The sequence below is a fragment of the Prinia subflava genome, chromosome 18 (assembly GCF_021018805.1).
Source record: "Prinia subflava isolate CZ2003 ecotype Zambia chromosome 18, Cam_Psub_1.2, whole genome shotgun sequence".
Lineage (NCBI taxonomy): Eukaryota > Metazoa > Chordata > Aves > Passeriformes > Cisticolidae > Prinia > Prinia subflava.
The window spans coordinates 13,365,694-13,389,601 of record NC_086264.1 but is presented as its reverse complement, the minus strand read 5'-3'; the positions used below and the strand labels follow the sequence as shown (position 1 = coordinate 13,389,601).

Below are 23,908 nucleotides of genomic sequence, written 5' to 3'. Positions count from 1 at the left end.
ATGTAAAAGCAAAGTCAGTAAAGTAAGAACTGTTTTGCTTTTTTTTTTTAATACAGTCTTCATTTTTACCTATGCAAAATGACATACAAAGCTGTGGGGTCTCCCAAAACTGCAAAATAAAAGTAAGATTTGAGAAAACAAGACAGCTTGACTGCAATACTCTTCCTTTTTGTTACAGTTTAGTCTTTGCAGGATTTTTCTATTTTCAGATAGCATGAACTTTTGTTTTAGGATTTTCCTCCTTCCCAACCTGCAGTTCTGTTTTCCTGGCAAAACATATGTGGCTTTGCATAAATTGAGATGAAAATGCAGCTATGTACTGCTTGGAAATTAAAGTGCTCTAATGATAGTGTTGTCAGGTCCTCATTAGCACTGGGGGCCCTGTTGTGGTTCAAACCCTTTTACAGAACATATGTCAACCAAGTCACGGTTTCTAAGAGCAAAAAGTGCAGCACCAATTGCTTATATTTTTCTTTTTTCATTTACTTCATAAATAAATTTTTTACAGAAGAAGTAGAATCTACTTTGGCAAGGAAAACGGATCAAAGTCTGCCTTCTTCTATGTGGCCCCTTGTATTTCATTACATGGTCTTTCAATTTCCATACGTGGAAAGAGAGATACCTACCCAGATTTTCACATAACATGCAAAGGGTGTGTTAAAAATGAGCCCTTGAGGGAAGCTAGCTGTCATCTGGGCTTGTGTAAGATAATCAAAACCCATCTGGATAGAAAATATGCTTCTTTGAAAGTACAGCAGGTCCTTTGGATTGGATTAGTTTGGGGGTTTTCATAGAGAAACTTGAAAAAAAGTTATGTTCATAACTTGGAGACTTTCTGTGTTTGCTAAAATCATTATCTCAGGAATGTGAAAATAGAACAAAAAAGAAAAGCAAGGAGATCTTTATTTAGGATAGCACAGCTGTTAGTTTTCTGAAGAAGAGCAGGGTGACATCCAGGAGATAAAAAGAGTAGAGATCAGTAAGTTTCTTCAAAGGCCACTATTACATTTCCATAAAAGCATTTCTTCCTTGGTGTGGTTAGTCAGAACATTTATCTGAACAGCCAGGTTGCCTTTGGTCTATCTTCTGTATTTCTGGCATTCTTGGCTCCTAGATGAAATGGCCCTGTGGGTTAAATTGCCCTGTAGCTGTAATTTCTTTAATACAGCTCCTGTTGTTTGGTGCAGGTCCCTGCTCTTATTTGCATGGTACAAATGGCACAAACAAGCTCACAGTTCCCAGGCTGGCTGCACAGACACGGGATTCTCAGTTCCAGGGATGCACCCAGCCTGCCTGCTGGGGGTTTATCCCCCTGCCTCACACTAGTCACCTTTCTGGCACTAATGTATTAACTCTCAACTCCAGGCCCACATTGATAGAAAAACCTGGGAGCAAAACCTACCCACAATATAGCACATAAAGCCTTTTAATCTGCTGTTTGAAGAATTACAGAAATCAAGCTGTCGGATGGCTTGTGGTTCTACTCCATTAACTTTAATGAGGTGGAGTTGGCAAATCTGTTGCAGCAGCTTTTTAAGACAACAGCGTATTCAATATTATGTTTCCTTTAAATATACGCTGATGATACTGATGTTAAATTTTTTAAAATAGAAAGAAAATTAATTTTTTATTGTATCAGTGTTCCCTTCCGCTGAAGAGGAAGGGAGGAATTGTGTTTGCAGATGGTTAGAGCCACATCCTGCAGAGATCTGCACAGCAAAGATGTGCAGGGTTTCATTATTTCATAGCAACAGGTGTGCTGGCTTAGCACCGAATAACTCCCGTGCTCTCTCCCCTTCAATTATTGCTCTTCCTGAGCTGGCAGCTGCAGCAGAGCTCAGCCTCCTCCCTGCCGGACCCAGCCTCGGTAATTTGTTATTCTGTGTCTGCAAGCTGAGCAGGAGCCCAGCGCCCTGCACAGGGGCAAGGGGAGCAGAGAGGTGTGCATCCCCTGTGAGGGGTGATCCCCTGTGAGGGGTGATCCCCTGTGAGGTGTGATCCCCTGTGAGGTGTGATCTCCTGCAGCCTGGGGAGCAGAGAGGTGTGCATCCCCCTGAGGTGTGATCCCCTGTGAGGGGTGATCTCCTGTGAGGTGTGATCCCCTGTGAGGTGTGATCTCCTGTGAGGTGTGATCTCCTGTGAGGTGTGATCTCCTGTGAGGTGTGATCCCCTGTGAGGTGTGCATCCCCCTGAGGTGTGATCCCCTGTGAGGTGTGATCCCCTGTGAGGTGTGATCCCCTGTGAGGGGTGATCTCCTGTGAGGTGTGATCTCCTGTGAGGTGTGCATCCCCCTGAGGTGTGCATCCCCCTGAGGTGTGATCCCCTGTGAGGTGTGATCCCCTGTGAGGTGTGATCCCCTGTGAGGTGTGATCCCCTGTGAGGTGTGATCCCCTGTGAGGTGTGATCCCCTGTGAGGTGTGATCCCCTGTGAGGTGTGATCCCCTGTGAGGTGTGATCCCCTGTGAGGGGTGATCTCCTGTGAGGTGTGATCCCCTGTGAGGTGTGATCCCCTGGCAGCCTGGGGAGCAGAGAGGTGTGCATCCCCCTGGGGTGTGATCCCTGTGAGGGGTGATCTCCTGTGGGGGGTGATCCCCTGTGAGGTGTGCATCCCCCTGAGGGGTGATCCCCTGTGAGGTGTGATCCCCTGTGAGGTGTGATCCCCTGTGAGGTGTGATCCCCTGTGAGGTGTGATCTCCTGCAGCCCGGGGAGCAGAGAGGTGTGCATCCCTGTGATCTCCTGTGAGGTGTGATCCCCTGTGAGGGGTGATCTCCTGCAGCCTGGGGAGCAGAGAGGTGTGCATCCCTGTGATCTGGCAGCCTGGGGAGCAGAGAGGTGTGCATCCCCCTGAGGTGTGCATCCCCCTGAGGGGTGATCTCCTGTGAGGTGTGATCTCCTGCAGCCTGGGGAGCAGAGAGGTGTGCATCCCCTGTGATCTCCTGGCAGCCTGCCGGGCTCCAAAAGGCCCAGTCCCTGCTCGTGTCTTCGCTCCTGGGTGAGCAGCACTCGAATGAACTCCTCTGGCTGCACCAGGAGCAGCTTCCCTGCAAACAGGCGGGAGCTGCAGAGAGGTCAGGCTGTGGCACTGAGTGACCTGGAGTTGGTCAGGCTGTGGCACTGAGTGACCTGGAGTTGGTCAGGCTGTGGCACTGAGTGACCTGGAGTTGGTCAGGCTGTGGCACTGAGTGACCTGGAGCTGGGCTAATCGGAGCACTGCAGTCTCTGTCCCACCTGAGGGGGCCTTTCAGGGCTTTTCCTCCTCGGTGAAGGTTTTGTGTGCGCAGGGAGGATGGGAATTAGGGGCAGCACTTCTGCAGTGACATTTTTGAGACTATTTGTGTTGTGTCAGCACCCGTTGTATTCTCTTTCCCTCTTTCCCATGTGTGTTTTGAAGAAGTTGGCATTTAATCACTTGAGGTTGACAGAGTTGGACAAAACGTGTGGGTTTGCATGAAGGACACCTGGGAAAAGGAGACTTGTTTTTATCTCAAGTCCTTCTAAACTTTGCCAGTGGTTCTGCCCAACAGGAGAAAACATGTATATATACCTTGGGAAAATCTGGCACTGCATTAATTTAATTACAGAAAACATACAGAAAATATCCTGTTCTCCTGCTATTTTAAAATGCTGTAAATCATGTGGCTTCCTCTGATGTCATGTGTGTCATTGTTTAACGTGAGGTAGGGGATGGGAAAGGTAGGTGATGTACTTTCTGCACAAATTAACTCCATAAAAGTTAATGGTTTGACCTTCATCATAGGAAAGGAAGAGATAGCAAAGCTGTGTTTTTAATGCTTAGAAAAGTAAGGAAGAATCATAAAGACAGGAAAGGGAAAATACATTTTAACAAATGATCTCATTGTTAACTTTTTTCACTGGTAATTTATTAGCCCAGCAAATGGTGACTATGACAATTAAATAGTACTTGACCTAGCTGCAAAAGGAGTGCTTGGTTTAACGGAACAAGCTAAATTCTGAGGAACCCTAATAATCAGAGAGCTTGGCTCTGACGTGATGAGGGTGAGGATTTGTGATGTCCACCTGAATGCTGAGTAACTGTTTTTAACAGCCTTTTCCAGTGGCACGTCAGAATGGTTGTGTTGGAGCAGGAAACACTGGGGGAGATGCAGCCTCTCCTGGGGTGTTCTGCAATTGAGAACTTCCACAGAGTGACAGATGGATGTGTTTTGTTTCAGAAAGCACCAGAATTAGGAACTTTGTCTGTACCTTGTAAACTGGAGTTGGGATTTTTGACATCTAAACAAATCCACTTAAGGATGACAGCTGCCTCAAATGTTTGAGATCTGTTGGAATCTCAGTGAAGTTGCTCTAAGAGATTGAGAGATCAGACAGATGTTTAAAACCTGTGCCTGCAGCCTTAATTTCAGTAGTGAGGGTTGGGGTTTTTTCAGTGTAGTTCAGCGAAGCTTTCTGGGATCAGACTGCTCCTGCATTAATGCCACCAGCAGGCAAAAATGGGAGCTTAATTTCTCTCTTAGGCATATACAGAAAAAAAATCTGAGCAAGGGAAGCCTACTTCTTTTCTTTTTAGTTAACCTGTGACTGTAGGGAGTGAGTTTTTAGCGTGGCATTCATTTATATCCATTTTAAACATGAACCTAGACCTGACACCAGGTGCATGTTTTGAGTGGTTACCCTGCTACCCCTGGACTCCAGGACACAGGAGTAAATCCCTGAGTGCTGCTTCTGTAATAGCAAAGTGCTGGGAGAGTAAAGATGCCCCCGTGTCCTGGAAGAACCTGTTTGTCATGTGAAGAAATGTTCTTTGGTTTGGGGGTTTTTTTGGCAATTAGTTTGTAATTCAGGCTTTTAATAAAGCAGCTGTCTCCAAAACACCTTTCTCAATCTGGGTGATAGCTCTGTGTGTATGGGCTTGGTGACTGCACATGCTCCTGTTCCTCTTCTGTGTGCCCAGGTGCCCAGGCCAGAGCAGGAGGCTCAAGGAGAGGGAGTGGTAACCTTGGTTTGTTTTTCCTGGGTTTTACTGTGTTTTTGGCACCCTCTCTTAAAGGCAGACTGTCCAGGGGGGTTTTCTTCCAGTCCTGCTCAGACGTGGAGGTTCCAAAGGGCAAAGGTGTGAGACGAGGATTTGCTTTTTTATTTCTCTTCCACTACTTTGTGCGTGGATCTCCCTCTCCCAGACCTTGCCTCTCCTCTTCTATCCATCACCCAAAAATTTCTGTGGAAAGAGGAGCTTTTAATCCTTCAGTTTGCTTGGACTTTGCTGTGAGAAGCTCAAAGATAGAAGCTGAGGAACTGGAAAAAGACTTGATTCTTTTATCTTAGTGTATCTGGTATCATGTTCATATTCCCAGTTTGAAAGAGACCTTTGTTTTGCTGCTAAGAAGGCTTCAGAAGTGTGGTGCAACTCGAAGTTTCTGATGTTTCTCTGATCCCACAGTAGCACATAGTTACAGCTCAATTGCTGCTCAGTTGCTTTTTTTTGAACTGCATCATTTCGTTTAAATTGCACATTTTGTAAACTGACTTGAAGAGTTAATAACTGTTTTAATAGTAACTTGTAAGAACACAGTCCAGGTTAAAAATAAAATTACAGCTGTTGGGACCAGACTGAGTTCAAGGCTTATTAGAATCGTCTTCAGAAAAAAAATAAAACTGTTCTGCTGAGCAGGGTTTGTGTTCCAGGCCAGTGGTGGTCGGTCTGATGACAAGTGCAGCAGGAGGAGCTGCAGGTCAGCACTGTGGGGCTCTTGCAGCATCTCCTGGTGCGAGTCAGGCTGAAACGCAGAGCTGTGGTTTGTTCTTGGCTCTGTCCGTGCCCTCTGTGCCGATAACCTCCCCTGGCAAACCAGGGGCTGTGGCTGGAGCTGTGCAGTGACCGATGGCAGCGCAGGAGCTCTCGCCTGGACGCGCTCCCGGGTTGGGTGCCGGGTTTGTGGGGCAGCTGCGGCTCTGCCGGGGCAGGAGGAACGCGGGGTGGTTCCCTGCACACCTTCAGAACGGAGTCTCCAAGGCCGTGGCCTTTCTCTCTTGTCCCTGCAGTTCTCCCTCCGGTGCTGGTGCCGAGGCACAGCGAGTACAACCCGCAGCACAGCCTGCTGGCGCAGTTCCGCAGCCTGGGCCAGAACGAGCCGCACATGCCGCACAACGCCACCTTCCCCGAGTCCTTCCCGCAGCCCGGCTCGCTCCCGTTCCCGCACTCGCCCGGCAGCAGCTACCCCAACTCGCCCGGAGGCAGCAGCAGCACCTACCCGCACTCTCCAGCCAGCTCGGAGCCGGGGAGCCCCTTCCAGCTGCCAGGTAATGCCGGGAGCCCTCGGGAGGGAGAGGGGACTCACTGCTTCGTGGGGTTTGGCTTAATAACACCAAATGATCGGCCAACACTTGTGTTCAATGGCAAGAGATGAGGTGTAAGGTGATAAAGAGTGTGGAATCTCTTGGGTAGTACTGAAGGCTTTAACCCTGTGCCTCTCTCAAACACAGTTAATGCATTACAGCAGCACTGTTGTGAGGAGGGATCCAGAACGTTTGGGGGACCAGTTCAGCAGTTTAGCTCACAAAGTGCAGTGTTCAATGCACCACAAGTGTGATGCCAGAGATCATCTCTGCTCATGATCATAAGTTCAGCACAAGGCTTTAGTTCTGCAGAAAAAGGATATTTCTCAAGGTGATCTCTTATTATTATCACTTATTATTGCTACTTGATAAACAATTTCTTTTCATAGTGGTGTAATTCCAAGAAGCAGATATGCTTCTTTTATAAAGAAGTATATTTGCTTCTTGGAATTTTTTTTTAAAAACCAGGCTCTTAAAATAACTCTTCAGGCTGTTTTACTACTAGAGAAGAGCCTTCCTTTGCTGACTGGTGTCTGCAGAAAATTCCGTGAAGCTGCCTTTTTTTGGTCTTTACACATGGCTGGATAAAAATAAACACAGAAGCAGACTGTGGTGGATTTCGTGATCTGAGTGCTGGGACAAGGATGCAGTACAAATGCTTACTGATGTTGTTTGCCTGTTTCCTTCAGGGGCTGAGGGGAGGGGATGTGTAAACAAAGCAGCAGATCTGTGAAAATCTGTTTCCTATTACATGAAATTAATATCCATAGATTGCTTCTCTTGATAATTGCTGCAAATTTTTCTCTTGTGAGTGAAGACTACTGAATTTGCTGGTAGGAAGGAAAGAGTTTGTATTGGCTTTTCTAAAAAAATGTGAGAATTTGCTGCGAAACCAGCTGCCTTTTTTTTGTCTTTTTTTTTCGTTTAACGTGATTGCCGTGGTTGGGGCTCTTCCAACAGAGATAAAGACCTAACAAGGTCTTCCTGCATCTGCCTTGTGGAAGTTCACTTGATCTTTGAAGGTCTGTTGTGTCCACGTGCCCTTAATGTCAGCAGCAGCAGTGAAGAAGCTGAGTGCGAGGGGAGGGCAGGACACTGATGTCCTTGATGCTTAGCCCTGGCCATTTGTCCACCTTGCACTAATGGGGAAAGAGGCTGACTTCTGCAAAACACAAAAACACAGGGGCAAAGCAGTTAGCCTTGAAAACTTTCAAGATACTGCTTAATTTGCTGCCTGTGGCCTTGGAATCCTGTGTGTGACCAAGATCATGTTTGCACACACACAAGCATTTAAGGCTTAGCAAAACATGATTAAAAACCCAGTGCAGTTTGTTAAGCTTTCACTGCAGCCCTGTTGCCATCTCTTTCTCTGCTGCTTTCTCATCCACCTGAAGGTGTTCAAGTAAGAGAATTAGCCAGCTTTAGATACAAAGTGCTCAACAAAATACCTGCTAAACAATGAGTTAGTTAATAAATTTCATGAACATGTGTTTTCTTAAAAAATACATAGAAAAAAGAAATCCAGATGAAACCACCACTTCACAAAAAAACCCCAAAACCTAGAGAGCATTCTCCTTTTTTTTGTTGATGCTAATTTGGTTTTCAGAGTTTGGGAATGCCCTGTGATTATTTGCTGTGGTAGTTTGCAGTCCATCCCCTCAGTAATGGAAGTGAGCTTTCTTTTGTGCCTTTATGTGAGGGTGAAGTGACTTGTTTTTATTGCAGCTGTGCTTAATATGCACAGTAATTCTTTGCTTTCCTCGTTCCAGGTCCGTGATTGCTTTTTCAGATTTCTGGTGGGTGGAAGTTTCTAGCTGAGTCAGGCTGGAAGCATTTCCAGGCTCCAGCTGTTTCTGTAGCTGTGTTTTAAGGAGAGGAAAGGACTCATGTGTCTCTGCCCTTTCCATGTTTAGCTGACACCCCCCCGCCCACGTACCTGCCTCCGGAAGATGCGATGACACACGACTCCTCCCAGCCCATGGACACCAACATGATGGCACCTGCAATTCCCCCTGACGTGCACAGAGGAGGTGAGAACACTTCCTTGTGTTTTCTGCCTCGCTTCCTCAGAGTAAAGAACCTCCAGAACTTACGAGTAATAACTGTGTTTGAATTTTGGGTGGATGTTGTTAATGAAATTTTTGTCTGCAGAAAAGGTCATGTGATTTTTCTTCTGTTGTTGTAAGGGATGAAATAGTAAAGCTGGAGGTTATTTATAAATGTAAATATTTATTTAAGACAGGAATCTATCCTGTTTAAAACTCTTTAAAAAAGTAAAATATATGGGGTTTATCACTTTCTTACTCCCAACTAACTCAAAGACCAAATAATTTTATGTTTTCTATTGGGATCTTCCCCTAATCTTTGAATGGAAAGAACTCCTATGAGACTGCAGAATACAGAGCTGTGTGCCTGAGGTGTGGCACTGCTCCAGACTTTACCATTCTGTATGGAATAGAGGCCTGTTGCTCTGTGCTGTGACACAGCCATGTTTTTACACGCTGCCTGTTGAAGCTGCAGCAGCCTTGGCTGCAGAGTGAAGGGTTGGTGCATTCATCACCACAGGGTGAGAAATGGCCCCTTCAGGAACACCTCAGCTCCCACAGCTCTGGCCATGCCAAGAGGGAGCAGCAGGCTGGGGCTGTGCCAGGACCATTATCAACATCACAGGCTATGCACAGTTTAGCTGTTGTGTGTGGATTTTTTGGTGTTGGTGGGGATTTTTGGAGTTCTGGTGGTTTTTTTGGTACTTGTTTTGCTGCTGAGCCCAGTGTCTGGTTTCAGGAAGTGTGTCTGCCCTCTCAGGACAATTTGGATGGTTTTGTGTTAGCCTGTTTACTCTCTGGTTGGAATGAGTTTAGCGTGTGATAAACCCCATCTGCAGCACTCCCACTTTTTGCTGATCACACAGACTACACTCTGTGTATATGAGTAGTTTGCAGGAATTTTGGGCCAGAAATTTACTGCCCCCAAATACATTTATCAAACTTTATGCCTAACTGCAGACCTCTGCATGTGTGTCCCTCTCCCAAAATGTGTGAGTATTATGGAAATTCCACTAATACATGAGAGATGATAAAGAAAAGAGGGTTTACATATTTCTTCTTGCTCTCTATCATTCAGCCATTTCAAAATAAAAATTGTCATTAATATTTTCCCCTTCTAGTAGTTTAGTACAATGGATTTTCATCTCTGTCCCTTCATTAAAAAGACAGACATTTGGGTGCCTTCACATGTTTATTATTCACATGTATGCTGTGATTGCACTACTTAAAAAAAATCTGCTGCAGGCTGTAGAAGAAAAGTTTTTAGTGTGAACTTAGTGCACCATTTTTTATTGCAAACTTCGTAGAAGTGTGTTCTTCATGGTGATGTGTAGTCTTTAGAGATTTGATTTAACAAGCTGCATCCTGTCAGTGGCGTTGGGTAATTTCCACTGTTGGCCCATGCTGGCAATAGAGAGACTGAACACACCTGCTCTGCATGACTTCAAGCAAATGTGAGGAAGTCAGGACGAAGTCTGTGTGAGAGAGATAGGATTAATTCTGTATGAATGGCCAGCTGGCAAGATCTCCTCCTGACTGACACTGGGGCAAAGCTGCAGATTTGACAATTGCTGGCATCTTCATGGGAATTAAAAATGTAGTAACCTCTTACTAATAATTAAAGACTGTTTTTTCTTCCTTTTTTTTCCCTTTTCAACAGTGATGTGAAGGGATAGAAAGGACAAGAGTATCAGGAAAGATCAGCTTTTTACCAATGTTTTTAACAAGTCATTAGCAATAAACATTATGCTCAGAAGTTTTTCCATAGTGCTGTAGGATGTGTTATCCTGCTCTTGATTATTTGCCACCTTTTGTAGCTACTGTGTACTGCTGGTTTGAGGGGGACTTTCAGTTTTTTGTTTTTGTAACAAAAACTTGTAGTGGTCTGATCTGTGAACACAGGAAAATATGAACACTAATCTTAGTTGACTGATAGCAGTAAAAACTTGGAGCTGGGAGAAAGAAACCTCTGGCCAGAAAAAACAAGTTTTCCCATAATACCAGTCTGATTTTCACTTTAGCCCTTTGCCCTGTGGGTGGGATCTGCAAAGTTGCTGTTTTAGCAGCAAGTCCAATGTTTCTAGTCCCTAGTAGTGAAATAGTGTCCTTCATTTGAAAGAAGGCACACAGAAAGCCACCACAGCCCCTCAGCAGCCTTCTTCTGTTGGGGGTGTGCTTCATGCATGTTCTGCAGACAAATATCAATCTCTCTCAGGTCTTTTGAAGTCTCCTACCGTTCTCCCAGAAACCCCTGGAGAAAGATTTGGTCACGCTCTGAATGCAGAAAGATTGATCTGCTGACTGTATATTTAAGCTGCCTTGCTGTGCTTGTTTGTAGAGTGAGAAATGGTCTTTGATGCAGTTGTGTGCTGCTGTTTCTGCTGTCGCTATACAGCTTTGCAGTAAGCAAAAAGGTGACCTGAGTTTGTTAGTAAAATGAACTGACATAGAAATCCATCTCCTGAACAGGAAAGAAAGCTGAGTTGTGCAGTCACAGCGTTCCTCTGCTGTCTGGGCCTGCACTGTAGCATGTTGTAGGAAAACGGGGCAGGGGTATTGGGGCAGTGCTTGTGCTGTGCCCAGGAGCTTTCTGTACTTCTGTCCATGCCTAGTGCCAGCCTCTGTCTCTCCTGAGCCCTGGGTTGGAATTACTTTGCTCTGTGTACCCGGACATGCATGGTTGTGGCCCTCCCCTGCTGCAGTCCAGCACTGCGAGCTCTCCCTTGTCTCCCTTGTTTGCAGACGTGCAGGGTTGTGGCTGTCCCCTGCTGCAGCCCAGCACTGCGAGCTCTCCCTTGTTTGCAGACGTGCAGGGTTGTGTCCCTCTCCTGCAGCCCAGCACTGCGAGCTCTCCCTTGTCTCCCTTGTTTGCAGACGTGCAGGGTTGTGTCCCTCCCCTCCTGCAGCCCAGCACTGCGAGCTCTCCCTTGTCTCCCTTGTTTGCAGAGGTGCGGGGTTGTGGCTGTCCCCTCCTGCAGCCCAGCACTGCGAGCTCTCCCTTGTCTCCCTTGTTTACAGATGTGCAGGGTTGTGTCCCTCTCCTGCAGCCCAGCACTGCGAGCTCTCCCTTGTCTCCCTTGTTTGCAGACGTGCAGGCGGTGGCGTACGAGGAGCCCAAGCACTGGTGCTCCATCGTCTACTACGAGCTCAACAACCGCGTGGGGGAGGCGTTCCACGCCAGCTCCAGCAGCGTGCTGGTGGACGGCTTCACCGACCCCTCCAACAACAGGAACCGCTTCTGCCTGGGGCTGCTCTCCAACGTCAACCGCAACTCCACCATCGAGAACACGCGGCGCCACATCGGCAAGGGTGAGCGGGCCCTCGGCACGGGCTGCTGTCCGGCTGCCCTCAGGAGCCAGCTGCCCTTCCCCAGCCTGTGGGACACGTGCTTGTGTTGGTGAACGTGTCATTTTCTGGCCTAGTCTTATAAACAAAGTATTGTTCCTACCTGGTGTGTAATTACAGGAAGCTTTTACCCTTAATCAATTTTCAGTTGCCTGAAGGCTATCGAAATCTAAATTAGAGGTTAAGGCAGTTTGTCTAATGAAACATCTTGAATTATCTTGATTATTGCTGTATATGGAAATCCAAGCTGTGGTTCTTGGCACCAAATGTTTTAGCTAGCCTTGGTTCTAACATAAATTAGCTATCCTAAAGTGTATTTTGGGAGATAACCTACTAAGACAGTTTATTCCAATGCATTTCTCACAGGCTGGTGATTCTTTCAGTGGGAATTTTGTGCTTCCCCTCTGTGTCTGTGACAGTCCTGCAAAAGAGAAGAACTTCCCCTTTATGCCTGACTAATGCAGTCCTGTTTTCTGAGAACTCACCTGTAATGCAAATGGCAGGCAAAGCTGGTATTGCCCCCTGTAAGGGGCTATTCCTGCCAGGAACGTTTTTTAGGCATTTACATTTTTAGTAAACTGTAAATTTTCTGAGACAGTTGAGGGCTCAGCATGCCCAAGCAGTGGGGTAGATGTGCCAATTCATGAAGAGGAGGAAAGAACTGAGGCTGAAGAGGATTGTCAGGTCCTTGAGTGTGAGCCCCCAGTCTGGAGAGCTTTTCTCTTCATGAGAATTTCTGCAGCTCTCAGTAGTGCACCACACCTGTGTTGTGCCACTCAAGTGCTAATACTTCTTCCTTCTTTTCCTCCCCATCCATCTTCCCAAGTATCAGGATATTTATTTAACACCTCATTCATTTTTCCTGTTCGGAGTAGCCCAGCTGCAGGCAGAGCTCTGCTGAAGCACTTAACTGCGTGTGTACCACAGCAGAGTGAGGGAGAGACAAGAGCACAGTTGAATAAGTAAATGTGTACAAGTAACGGGGATGTAGAACTGTTAGTCTTTGAGAAAGGAGGAGTAAATCCCAAACTTGAAGACACAGCCATAAATGTTTTTGCAGATCAGGTGGGAGTATGAATATACCCACACAGTCAGTGACAAAACCTTACATGGCAGAGCACAGCCAAGGCTTTCTTACTGGCCTGCAGTCGAGGTTTCTAATTCTCCACATTCACCTCTGTGATTTGTGACATTGTGGGAGGTGAAAGGTTTAAGTAGCAAATAAACCATTTTTAAACACAGAAGGTAAATTTTCTTGGTTCTCAAAACCTTTAGAATTGACTCCTGCTGACACAAAGGTTCTCTGTGTGTTACTTTTCTGGGGCTTTGCTGCTGTGGATGACAGGTGAAGGAGCAGGCACTAGAAGGGGAAAGGACTGTAAAATTGGTGTGGCAGATAGGTCTGAGGAATAGAAAGGCCTTCTTTTCCCCACCTAGCTTTCTGGAATTAGAGCTAGCTGACAAAACTCATGCCACCCAAATTAGCATTCAGGACTTCCAGAGAATCGAGCTTGGGGCTGCTTCGGTATCTACAGATGATGCAGCAGGTTTCTGCTCTCTCTGCTCACATTCCCAGTCACTGCTTTACTTAAACATGACAAGAAAAAGTTCAAGTGGTCAGGTTGTCCAATGGAAGGCACCAAAATTACAGTGCTTGCTAGTTTAGTGTTGTTTTATATATATATATATACACAACATTATACAGCATGTTGATTCCCCACACATACACACGTACATAACCTTCTTTCAGATTGCCTGCTGATGAAAGAGAAAAGCAAAAATGAAGACAGATGATGCTCTGATATGTAATGAAGGTTTATCTCTTTGAGCAGCAGCCTGTCTCTGTGGAGACAGAGCACGAGAGCAGACACAGGGTGTGACTGTGCCCACCTTCTCCCGCAGGTGTCCACCTGTACTACGTGGGAGGGGAGGTGTACGCTGAGTGTCTGAGCGACAGCAGCATCTTCGTGCAGAGCCGCAACTGCAACTACCACCACGGCTTCCACCCCACCACGGTCTGCAAGATCCCCAGCGGCTGCAGCCTGAAGATCTTCAACAACCAGGAGTTTGCTCAGCTGCTGGCTCAGTCTGTGAACCACGGCTTTGAGACAGTGTACGAGCTCACTAAGATGTGCACTCTCCGCATGAGCTTTGTAAAGGTATGTGGGCATTGGCCTGAGATTGTTTTGTAAGCAAAGTAAATTGTTTTTTCTTAATGCAGTGATGTTGAGTGGTGCAGTAACTCCCTTCATCAGCCTGCTAATGGCTGTTGAATTTTAAGGATGGAATGCTCGTTAAGTGTAAGACAGATAGTGAAATGAAGTATTTGTGGACAGAGAACCATCTGGCCCACATACTTAGAACGCTTGAGGTGACTTGCAGAAGATGTTTCTTTACATAAGTCCTCTAAATCTTGACCAGCAGCTCCCAAGTTAGGAGCTGCAGTCATTATTTAGAATCATATGCATACCTTTCTATTCTAGGAAGGCATGCAAGGTCAGGATTTGTGGTGTGGCTCTTGTGTGAGCGCCAGCATAGGTACTGATGTGAAAGGGCTGGTCCTTAAATGAAAGTAATCAAATGAAGATGGTATCTGCTGCAGTCCTCTCCATGATGGGAGGATGAGAACTTCCAGATGTGCTGGGACAGGGGTTCCTAAAATGGGATACAGCCAGCAAACGCCCAGCTCTGCATCCTCTGGGGTTGTGTGGCAGCATTGCCTGAGCAGTCAGACAGGAGCTCCCGTGTGCTGGGAGCTGCCCTGCAGTGTTCAGAGCTGCTGCCAGCTGTGCTGGGAGAGGGAAATCCCTCACTGCTGATCAGAACAGAGCACAGCAAACTGCACCTGCAGATGTCACAGCCTTCTCTTCAGTCCTGCCCCCAAAATGATTCACTTACAAAACAATTTCAAATGCTTTTACATGTCTCTTCACATCTCTGGTGATTACTGTAGCAGAATTAGGTATGAGCTGCAACAAAACCTGTCATAAGCTGAGGAACAGCCTGGTGAGGGATGCCCATGCCCTCTTTCTCCAAGCAGGAATGCTTCTGACTTACTGCTCCGTTTATCATCCCCATCCTGAGAATGGTACTTTGGTTCTTGCCTCAGCCCCATTACCACATCAGTATTATCACCTCATCTTTTAATTTTTTGATCTCTTTGGCAGCATTTCCACCCAATCTGTTCTATTTTCAGTCTTGGCAGAGAAGATTGGAATATCCCTCTCTTCAGAGGCTTTATAGGGACCTCAGGTAGCTGGCAGTGATTTATGGGGAATTTTACACTGCTACAGGTTATGTCTTTAAAGACGTCCATTCCAAGAGATCTCAAATGATTCTTTTCCCACATTTATGATTTTTTTAGCTTCTGATCTATTTGTTGAAATGTGATAATAGTTGGTGGGTGCTGTGCCACCCTGCTGATAATGACTGTTGAAAGCTGTTCTGGTAAAAAGCATACTTTTCACATATTTAGTATTATAAGGTGATTTGTTTTTTCTTTCCCTGCTTCTGGCTCTGTTTCCAGGGTTGGGGAGCTGAGTATCATCGGCAGGACGTAACGAGCACTCCATGCTGGATAGAGATCCATCTCCACGGGCCCCTGCAGTGGCTGGATAAAGTCCTCACTCAGATGGGCTCTCCTCATAATCCTATTTCTTCAGTGTCTTAAAAGCTCCCAAGCTCCTGCAGTTTGGAAACAGTTGAGCCTTGCATGTACTTGAAAGATGTATGAGTCAGACACACGTTTTTATGTTCCCCCCTCAACGGGCAACAGCTGAAAAAGAGCCATGAAAACACTTGACTTCTGTGACCAACTGTTGGATTGAGAAAACAAAGATAAATAAACCCCTCTGACATACTGCTGGTATAATGAATTTTAGTTTACATTGTAATGCACTGTTGTGGAGTTGATTTACAGGGCTCAGTACCAGAGGGACGACAGAGCCAAGCCAAACTCAGTGTGCTGCACCGAGCTCCCCAAGGATTTCTGTGCAGCTGGCACTCCTGAGGTTCTCCTTCCTCACATTCAGCACTCACTGGTTTCCCCACGTCCTCTGGAGCTGAGTGGAAGCTGGCCAAGTCTGCTTTTTGCAGCCTCTCTTCAGCACTCCCTACAAACATTACACTGATGGTTGCTGTTCTCTTCACAAGTGAGACATCATAAGGTTTAATCTCCGTAACTGTGCTAGCTCTGACATTGTGTCCTGACCATACTGCTGTAAGAATGTTAGGGATGTTCTTTTGCTAAATGTATGTATGGTGTATTTGAAAGTTTAGAAATTAATTAGATTAGGCCATAAAGGAATTAGGAATATTTGAATGGGGGGAGGTGGGAGTGGGAGGGGAAAACGACAACTGAAATGTAGAATATATTGTAAACATAGCGTGTTAGTTTAAACTGAAGTCTGAGTTTTGTTGAGCATTTTGTTTTCATACTGGCTTCACCTTGTTAGTTCTGACTATTTTTGCCTCTTCCTTTTTCCCCAAAGCAATTGTGCAGCTTCTTTTACCCATGAAGAGGACAAAATGATTACTGCAGTTTGAAGGCTGCAGCTCTATGTATTTCAAGATGAATTTGTACAGAGTGCTCTTTAACTATTGAGCAATTTTATACAGTTTATGTAACAAATGCTGACTTTTAATTTTGTGAGAGAATCTTGTTTTGCCAAACCTAGTAACTGTTAATTGTTTGGAGGGCTTCAGTATCCCTGTGGGGCTCTATTTCAAACTTTTAAAGAAATATATATATTTTTAATTTTTTTTTTTGCTGCTTGGTTTATTTTCTTCTCTTTGCTCTTTTATATTCATGTAAGCTGTAGTACTTCTAAGTACTTTTATTCCAAAACTAGTGGGTCCTCTTTACTGGAAATTTTGAATAAAACCTGTTGTTACTGCTTACATTTGATTAAAACCTTGTCTTGTCCCCTTCTTAGCAGGCTGTTAACAAACCAGATAAAGGTGTGGTCGTGGAGGAGGAGCAGCTAGAAATGAAGATGTGCTGAGCTTAGACATAAAGATTAGTACAGGTTAGTGATGATTAGTACAGGTTAGTAATGATTAGTACAGGTTAGTAATGCTTAGGACAGGTTAGTAATGACTAGTACAGGTTAGTAATGACTAGTGCAGGTTAGTAATGACTAGTACAGGTTAGTAATGACTAGTACAGGTTAGTAATGATTAGTACAGGTTAGTAATGACTAGTACAGGTTAGTAATGCTTAGGACAGGTTAGTAATGACTAGTGCAGGTTAGTAATGACTAGGACAGGTTAGTAATGCTTAGGACAGGTTAGTAATGCTTAGGACAGGTTAGTAATGATTAGTACAGGTTAGTAATGCTTAGGACAGGTTAGTAATGCTTAGGACAGGTTAGTAATGACTAGTACAGGTTAGTAATGCTTAGGACAGGTTAGTAATGCTTAGGACAGGTTAGTAATGATTAGTACAGGTTAGTAATGATTAGGACAGGTTAGTAGCCCTGCTGAACTCAGGAGCCAGGGGAGGCTGAGCAGCAGAGCTCAGGGTGTGCTCAGCCAGACTGAAGGATCTGTCTCTGTAAAGAGTGATGGCCCTTTGGGAGAATGAGTCAATCCCGCCTTATTCTCTTCTTTTTGCCTTTTTATTTTTAAAAATTTTTTGTTAAAGGTAATCCCATTACTTGGCTCAGTATACATTTTTTAAATTAAAAATTCTCATCTTGCTCAGGGGAAAAAAAATCCATAATGTACACGTTCCCTATTGAGAAGAACCTGCTAGTTTTACATTCCAACCATTTTTGGTTTCTTTTCAGATTCAGTTTGACGTATCTTTTTCATAAAGAAGCAGTCATAGCACAAATGTAAGTCTTTAAAATAAATTAAAATTTAGAGATGACCAAAAAGAGAAAGAATGCTGGTTGCTTCTCAGGCACTGTTTTGATCTCTTCAGCCCCTGCTGCACAAACTCCCAGCTGTTCCCAACAGTTCCATTCCTTTTTATGGAATGCAGCTGTGAGGTAGTGACTTCTTTTAATTAGTGCTGTAACCATCCATCATGTGAGTCTTAAGGAGTGTTTCTGCTTGGATGTTTTCATATTGGGATGATCCTGTGCAAGTTTTGATAAACTTTGAAAAAGCGTTGGAGTGAGAAGAGACAGTTTTATGTTGTGACTGCTTTGAATCTTGCTGTCTTTTATGTTTTGGGCTCTACTGCCTCTGTGTTTTTCCTAAATAAGGATTAAAATTAGAAAGCTCTACAGAGCCTCAGAAACTTTCAGTGGTAATCTGAATTAAGTGGGACGTGCAGGATCCCAGTTTTTCCGAGTTCCTTCTGTTGTCAGTTTTTCTATAATAGTGTCGAAGTGCTGGGTACAGAATATTTTCATTGTCTGTCACCCAGCTCTTTGCCTGTGGTGTGGAGACACCAGGTGCACGGAGGGTGTACCCTCATATGATGGCACAGAGCGTCTCAGCTGGGCTGCATCAAACGGGACGAGTGCAGTGGAGCAGAACTGAGCCTCTCAGGTGGCCTTGTCTGGGGTCCTTTATTTCACAGACTGCTACGGGGCTGGTTTGGATTTGTGCTGGACACGGCGTTGGTAACACAGGGATGTTTTCCTTAGTGCTGAGCTGGGCTTGCACAGATCCGGGGCTTTTTCTGCCTCCCACCCCACTGCCCTGTGAGGAGGCTGGGAGGGGACACAGCCAAACCCAACATAAATCCCACAGCATATGGAGTCATGCTCAGTGTGTAAAACAGGAGGAGGGAAGGAGGGAGGGATGTTTGGAGTGTGGAGTTTGTCTTCCCAAGTTAGAGTTATGTGTGATGGTGCCTGGATTTCCTGGAGATCCCTGAACACCTGCCCGCCCATGGGAAGTGGTGAATGAATTCCTTGTTTTCCTTTGCTTGTGTGTGCAACTTTTGCTTTACTTATTAAATTGTTTCTGTCTCAACCCACAAGTGTTCTTTCCTGCACCCTTCCAATCTTCTCCTCCATGGCAGCTGGGGTGAGTGAAGGAGCAGCCTGAGTGGGGATTAGTTACCAGCTGGGGTTAAACCACGGCAGACTGACAGCCAGAAACACAGGAGGTAGCACAGAAGGTACCTGGGAGGAGGCAGCTGCTGGCTTCAGGCTGTTGTGAAAATTTTTGGAGCATTTTGAAGAAGTCTTCCTACAGATTTGCCCTGCTTTGGATAGTTGGAGTCAGAAAGCTGGAAGAGGCAAGGGACAAGAAAGAAAGGAAAAGCGTTTCTTGCTGACCTCTCACAAAACAGAGAATGTTGAGAACTGAAAACAGGGACAGAGTCTACGGTGTCAGCTCGTAACCAGGTAAGCTCCTGCTGCTTATTTGGCTTCATTTACTCGTAGTTTTCTCCATTTAGTCTCCTGAATGAAAGAGTTAAACACAGAAGACACTACTTAATAGCCAAGACAAGTCCCTGTTAGGAGAAACTGAAAAGACAGGGATATATATCTGTATTGAGGAGAAGCTGTATATGTGGACACAAATAATTCCATAGAGCTGAATGTGTTTTGAAATCTCTGCTTTGGCTTTTAAGTGCTGCAAATCAAAGTATAGTTGTTTTTTTAGCCTCTAAACAATAGAGGTGTGAGTATCCTCATTTGAAGACAATAAATCACTGTAGAGGTGTCTGAAATTGATAGGGACCTTTCTTGGTGTGCCTGTCTCTTTGATTTTTCCTTTTTCTTGTCCCACTCTAAACCTTTGATGGGCACCTTGGAAGTTCTCTGTGTTTTAGTGCTCTCTTTAGTAATTGCTGCTGGTTTGTTCTGTGGAGCACACTGTAGCCTCAGTGTGCTCTTGAGATTTGTGACTCATGGCCATGAACTGGCAGTCACCTTTTTCTGGATGCTTGCCCAAATATACAACAGAACTCTACCATCCCCAGCCATGGTGGAGCAGTATATTTTTTACATGCATCATCTCACAGTTCATTTTCTTCAATGCATTTGTGGTTCTGTGCGGGAGGGAAGGGAAAATGGCTTTTATTTTCCTCTGGCCCTCTCTGTCCTTGACTTAACTCAGTGAAGAGAGACACCTTTGCCCTGTTGTCCTTCAGGGGATGTTCTCTTCTCTGTTCCCAAAGCTCCCCTCACTGACTTCTGTATTCTGGATGACTTTCCTTGTTTTTTTGAACTCTGCAAATTGCTTTTTGCCATCCTCAGGAGGTGCTGTCCCCGTGTCCCTGCAGGTGACGTGTCTGTGTGTCTGCTGTGCTGGGAGCTGCTGAGCAGAGCGCTCTGCTTGCCCCCCTTTGCTCAGTGTCATTGAGGTGGCTCCTGTTTGGTTCACCCCACTGCAGGAGCTGATCCAGCTGGGAGGGCAGTGCCTGGCTGTGTGGTGAAGTGTTTTCCATGAGGCAGGTGTGATGGAGAGGCAGCCTCCTGATCAGGGCCTGCTGCAAGCACAGAAGTCACACTTCCCTATTTTTTTGGAGCGCTTGATTCTTGGCAGAAGAACAGGCTGTGTCTCATCTCTGAGCCCTTCACTTCTGCCTCCTGTTGATACTCCAGGGATTGGTAATCCTGTGTGTTTTCAGATATACATGTGGAGACTGAAAGGTGGCTGCTGTCCCATCAGATAGTTCTCCAAGTTTGTGGACCAGTCTCCTCAAGTCAAAATCACCACAGGCCAGTGTTGGCAACAGCACTGTTTAGAAACTGGATCCAAGCATGGCTTCATTCTGAACGTGATTCGGCCGAGGGTTTGACTACAAACACTCTTCAGACCTCTCAAACACAGCTTGATCTGCTGTCTGCTGGATTTGGGCCATGCTGCTTTCTCTAGCAGCACAGAAAGAAGCTACCTTGATCTGCATGCTCTGCAGACCCCAAAGTCCAGGAATTGGGTTTTCATCCTGTGCTAAGAGAGCAGTTCTGTAAATACTCTTCCATGGGTAGCTTTTAATTGCCGTGTGGGGTTTCTTTGTACCCCTGCTGCTCATGGTTGATATGGCTCTAGTTCAGAATGCATCCTGGGCACTGGGGCTGTTCTGATTTCTGGCCCACTGTGTTGCTGCTGGCCTTTCAGGAATCATGTCACTGCCTCAGCTGTTCACTCTCAGTGAATGTTCGGTGTGTTTAGGTTCCTCGGGTAGTTAAATGTGCCGTGGGAGGCAGGGCAGATTTGGGGTGGTGATGGTGAACTGAATTCCCGTGTGTAAGAATCCATCCGGGCTGTGTCTCAACCACACAGCGCTAGCTTCCCCTTCTGGCCAGAAGAGGGAAGGGAAGCCTCTGGCGACAGTCACCAGAGCAATTTCTCAATTTCATTCCTCTGCACTAAAGATAAACACAGATTTTCAGTTAACAAATTAATGGCTAACCTCCAGTGGGGCGGAACACCTTCAATTCTTGCCACATAATGTAATGATATATTGAGATGGGGTTGCTGCTTGAATGTAGAATTCTTTTCTAAACGTGGACTTAGTTGGGAAAGCAATTAGATGAAAATACCATCTTCTGAACAAAAAGATTCCAAATTTCCCTTCTGGACCTCTATAAGCTGGTCCTCGATACAAATATTTTACTTCGTTCATATGCTCTATGCAAATTTTCCCCATGCAACTGCATTTTTTACGATTGCAGTGGGGATTTTTGCTTGGACATTGGAGTTTTTTGCTTCCCTTTTTGTCTTATTTAAGGATTCGTCTTTCATCTTAATTCTGTGGTATAATATTTTGTATTATTAGGCAAGCATTGTAAATATATGTACATGGAGGTGTTTGTTACTCTGTGGTGTAAAGCAGTGACACACAGGATGATCCAACAGGCTTTTTAGCAAGGCTTTGCATGTGCTGCTGAGGCACTCAGCATGGGACAAAGAACTCTGAGCACCAGAGCTGCTGCAGATGCAGGGAAAAACTCCTGAATGTATGAGAGATTTATGCTTTCACTCTCAATGTTCAAATTGTCTTCAATGGTAAATTGAGTTATGCATTCATCATTGATTCCTTGCCTCAGTGGATGCTTCACCACAGTATTTATTCACTTTTTGGTGTGCAAGATTGTGCTGATTTCAAACTGACTTAATAAACCTTTAGCACCCTGGGCTGGAGGGAAGGAGCTCCAGTTGCATTTCAACAGGCAAACATTCAGCTGTGAATATATTTTCTAGTGATTTTATTTCAGGTGTCCAATCATCTTTTAAGATAAAGCAGGAGGTGTATTTTGTCTAGAGTGCTAAAGCTGTCCTTGAAAGGCTTGGCCTCTCTTGTGGAAGGGAGGGCTGTAATCAGCAGTTACCTCGCTTTGTGTTTTGCTGTAAGGAGGAGGTTGGATCAAACCTGGCTGCTTCTGTGAAAACTGAAATGAATTGAAGCATGCCTTCTGAAATAAAGGGCAAATGGTCATTTGGTCACCACTGTAGTTTCAGTTTGTACCATGGCAGGGACCATGGTTTTGTACTGGCCTTTACAGCACATTGCTGTAAAGAAATGTCTGTGGCTATATTAAATATCATTGCATTAATTATGTGCATAAAGATTACTTTGGGGTTTCTTAAAGAGGAGGCGAACAGAGCAAGGAAATCAGTGTTGCCAGAGAAAGAAAGAATGAACTAATCCAACCAAAACTGCAAGGGGAAGCCAGTTAGACAGAATGTAAATTTGCATGGTTGAATTTGGCAGATCCCAATGTTAATACTATTCCTGCTGTGAGAAGTTACAGAAGGGTCTTTTTCTATTCTTTTCTAATGGTCTGGATTTGATTGCATATTTTGCCTGAATATCTGTGCCTCCCTGAATAATAATAATAATAAAAAAAACCCAAACAAATTCAGAAGCACTCCTTTCCACCCCAAATTTGAAAGAGAATTTTTAAGAAAAAGGAGAAACAGAGCGTGATGTGGAATGCTACTGAACTACCCTCCTGAATAGCTCAGCAACAATGTTAAGTAAATTAATGATGAATGGATAAAGAATACAAAAGCCAAGAGAAATCTGTATGTTGGAGATCAGAAAACACAAATACAGTGAGTCTGACCAAAATTTATTGGGCTGTGTAATAACAACCAAACCCCCCCCCTCTTACAGCTGCATACATGAAAATCAATAGGAGAAACACAAGAACACTGCATACTGTGGCAGGATGTAGACTAAGAAGACTCTAGATATGATCCAGCCTCTAAGGGAGGGAGCATTTTGCCTATTTTGGATGAGGTTAGAGTAAAAGAAAATCAGAGGTGTTAGAAAAACACACAGTTCCAGGAGACCTGTATAATTTCTAATATATGAAAGACTGTTGAAATAGTGTGTATAATTGACAAGGCAGTAGGAATCTTCCTCTCATATCTGGCATTTGGAGACTGTAGCCTCTGACTGGTGAAAATCAAACTTGTTGAATAACAGAGTTGTGGAAGAAAGGGGAACAAACAAGAGGATGACTTGAGCAGTTTGGAGTTCCAGACGTCGGTGTGCAAAGTCCTGGAAACAGTTCTTGCAGGGAGATGACTCCAATCCCTGTTCATGCCTGTTTGTGTCACATCAGACTGGCAGGGCAGCCGATGGGTTGAATAAAAAAGAGCAGCAGTTTTGTTCTGAACTGCTGAGTGCACACTCTAATCTCCTGTTATTCCAGTCCACAAGGTTATCACAGAGGACTGAACAATCCCCTCCTCTTCAGCATTGATCAAATATGCAGTTTTGCATGCCTGTTCATCGAGGTCACTGACAAAAGTATTCAAGCTGGGAGAACACAAAGGGGATAAACTGAAGATCAATTAAGCAGTAGCAGAATGGGGTTTTTTGTTGTTTCTGCTGTTATTGAAATAGTAGTGGGGATGTGCTACCTGGGTGTAAGCACAGCACTTGAAACAGAGCGCCTTAGAAAGCTCTTAATGAAGAGATTATAGTGATCCATGCTAACTGTGATGAATAAAGACCTGCTTAAACAGAAAGATCTCACTTTCAAAAGGCTATTTTGAAATTGAACTTGTCTCTCTCTGCCGTGGCTTCATCCCATGCAGATAGGGACACAAAATTGCCTATTTTCTTAGCCCTGAAGTGTCCAGTTCTCTGTGTACTATAATCCTCTGGACCAGAATAACAGCAGTGAGATTAAATCGTGCATTCAGCAGCTGAGAACAAAACTTCTGCTATTTAACAGTCTGTCATCTTCACTGCCCATGTGATGACAGTGAAAAACTCTCTGCAGGACATTGCAAGGCACCTGGCATGGATCAGCCAGTGGGTTCTGTACATTTA

The 23,908-nt window shown here is 44.9% G+C and overlaps 1 protein-coding gene across 2 annotated transcripts in view; it reads left to right on the top strand.

Annotated features, from left to right (window-relative positions):
- The window catches only part of SMAD1 (SMAD family member 1), a 35,390-nt gene extending 18,923 nt beyond the window's left edge, over positions 1 to 16,467 (top strand). For both annotated transcript variants that reach the window (XM_063415370.1, XM_063415371.1), the window contains exons 3-7: positions 6,023 to 6,280; positions 8,230 to 8,346; positions 11,449 to 11,670; positions 13,609 to 13,865; positions 15,233 to 16,467. In XM_063415370.1, the coding sequence (XP_063271440.1) occupies positions 6,023 to 6,280; positions 8,230 to 8,346; positions 11,449 to 11,670; positions 13,609 to 13,865; positions 15,233 to 15,376 (998 nt within the window). In that variant the 3' untranslated portion in view covers positions 15,377 to 16,467. The remainder of the gene's footprint in view (positions 1 to 6,022; positions 6,281 to 8,229; positions 8,347 to 11,448; positions 11,671 to 13,608; positions 13,866 to 15,232) is intronic.
- Positions 16,468 to 23,908: the final 7,441 nt, after the last annotated feature.